Source organism: Gymnoscopelus braueri, assembly GCF_963280865.1.
Source record: "Gymnoscopelus braueri genome assembly, chromosome: 10".
NCBI classification, from domain to species: Eukaryota; Metazoa; Chordata; class Actinopteri; order Myctophiformes; family Myctophidae; genus Gymnoscopelus; species Gymnoscopelus braueri.
Window position 1 is genome coordinate 22,988,007 of NC_137611.1, and position 1,416 is coordinate 22,989,422.

Genomic DNA, 1,416 nt, shown 5'->3' on the forward strand with positions numbered 1-1,416 from the left:
CATAGTGGAAATACACATGCAAAATTTCAAGGAAATTGCATGCTGTGTTCATTTGAGGCATTTTGTTCAAAACGGAGCAATCCTGCAAACTTTGGAAGCCATTTTTAGCCAATCAGGATGGAATATGAAAAATCTGAAATAACTTTTCGTTTAATGACAATAGAGATACTGTGTACCGATTTGCGGGATTTTTGGACAAAATCTGTAGGAGTACTGTCAAAAAATATGTTTTGCACAAATCGGCCTCCTGGTGGCGCTATAAAAGGCCCATGTGAAAAATGTGGGGCAGAGGTTCTGCTGTGGCATCCAGGGAGTGTGTGTGCACAGTTTCACTGCGAGCAAGTCAACGGTGCCGGAGATTAGCTGTACACAGACAGAATGACAGACGGACGGACGGACGGACAGACAGGGGGCAAAACATACTCTCTCGCCATGCCTTTCGGCCTGGCGGAGAATGAGCCAAGCCTGATGGAGGCTGCTTTGGCTCAGAGCTGAAGGCTGCCAACTAGAGTCAGACAAGAACATGACTGATGGGCCAAATCAGGCTGCTAAACAACGCTGTGGAACAAAATAGAACACAGTGGAACAGACCAGAACAGAATGTAGTCAAGCAGAGCAGAATAGAATAGACCTTCAATCTGTGTATGTTGTGTGAAACCTCTGATGATGCAGGACATATCGAGGGTATGTTGACCTGTAGGATTCTGTAGAGAGATTTGGCATGGTAGTTTTACCAGGCAGGGGGTCGTCAGGAGGACTGTTTTAATGACTGAGCCGCAGAGGGACTAAAAGGACCATTGAAAGGACTCAAAGGAGGCAGCGCGCTGAAACTGCATGGTGCTTTGACAGCGGTGAAAGTCCTTGAGGTATCCCCCCCCCCCCTTCTTTCTCTCTTTTGGTGAACCCCTATTCCACTCTCACTTCCTCTCCCTCCCTGTCTGAGAGAAAGAAAGGAAGAAATAAAGAAAACTCTCTCTCTCTCTCTCTCTCTCTCTCTCTCTCTCTCTCTCTCTCTTATAGTGAAAGCTTTCTCTCCAATCCCTCCCTCTTCCTCCTCTCTCTCTCTCTCTCTCTCTCTCTCTCTCTCTCTCTCTCTCTCTCTCTCTCTCTCTCTCTCTCTCTTATAGTGAAAGCTTTCTCCCCCTGTCCCCCATCCCTCAGAGTGCAGCCTAACTCTCTTGTTCGTTCAGTCGCGGTAACAGCGGCCGGATGGAGTAGTAAGAGCTTCGACACAGCACCACAAGCGCGCCACATTTATAGAGGAGAATTCACGGGACAAGAGTAGAGCTACCGAAACAAGAGGAGAGGCTGACCGCAGCATCCTCCCGTCCAGCGCTTCATGATGGATATGGGGACTAGAAGACTCCGTGGAATTAGTATTGCACAGATTGTCCTGCTTCTTTTAGGCTCGTATGG

At 48.0% G+C, this 1,416-nt stretch overlaps 1 protein-coding gene across 2 annotated transcripts in view; it reads left to right on the forward strand.

Moving 5' to 3' along the window:
* Positions 1–1,342: 1,342 nt before the first annotated feature.
* The window catches only part of LOC308094156 (contactin-associated protein-like 4), a gene marked incomplete at its 5' end in the record, with an annotated part of 169,505 nt that continues 169,431 nt past the window's right edge, over positions 1,343–1,416 (forward strand). For both annotated transcript variants that reach the window (XM_080440642.1, XM_080440643.1), the window contains one exon: positions 1,343–1,416. This exon is cut by the window's right edge and continues 14 nt beyond it. In XM_080440642.1, the coding sequence (XP_080296768.1) occupies positions 1,343–1,416 (74 nt within the window).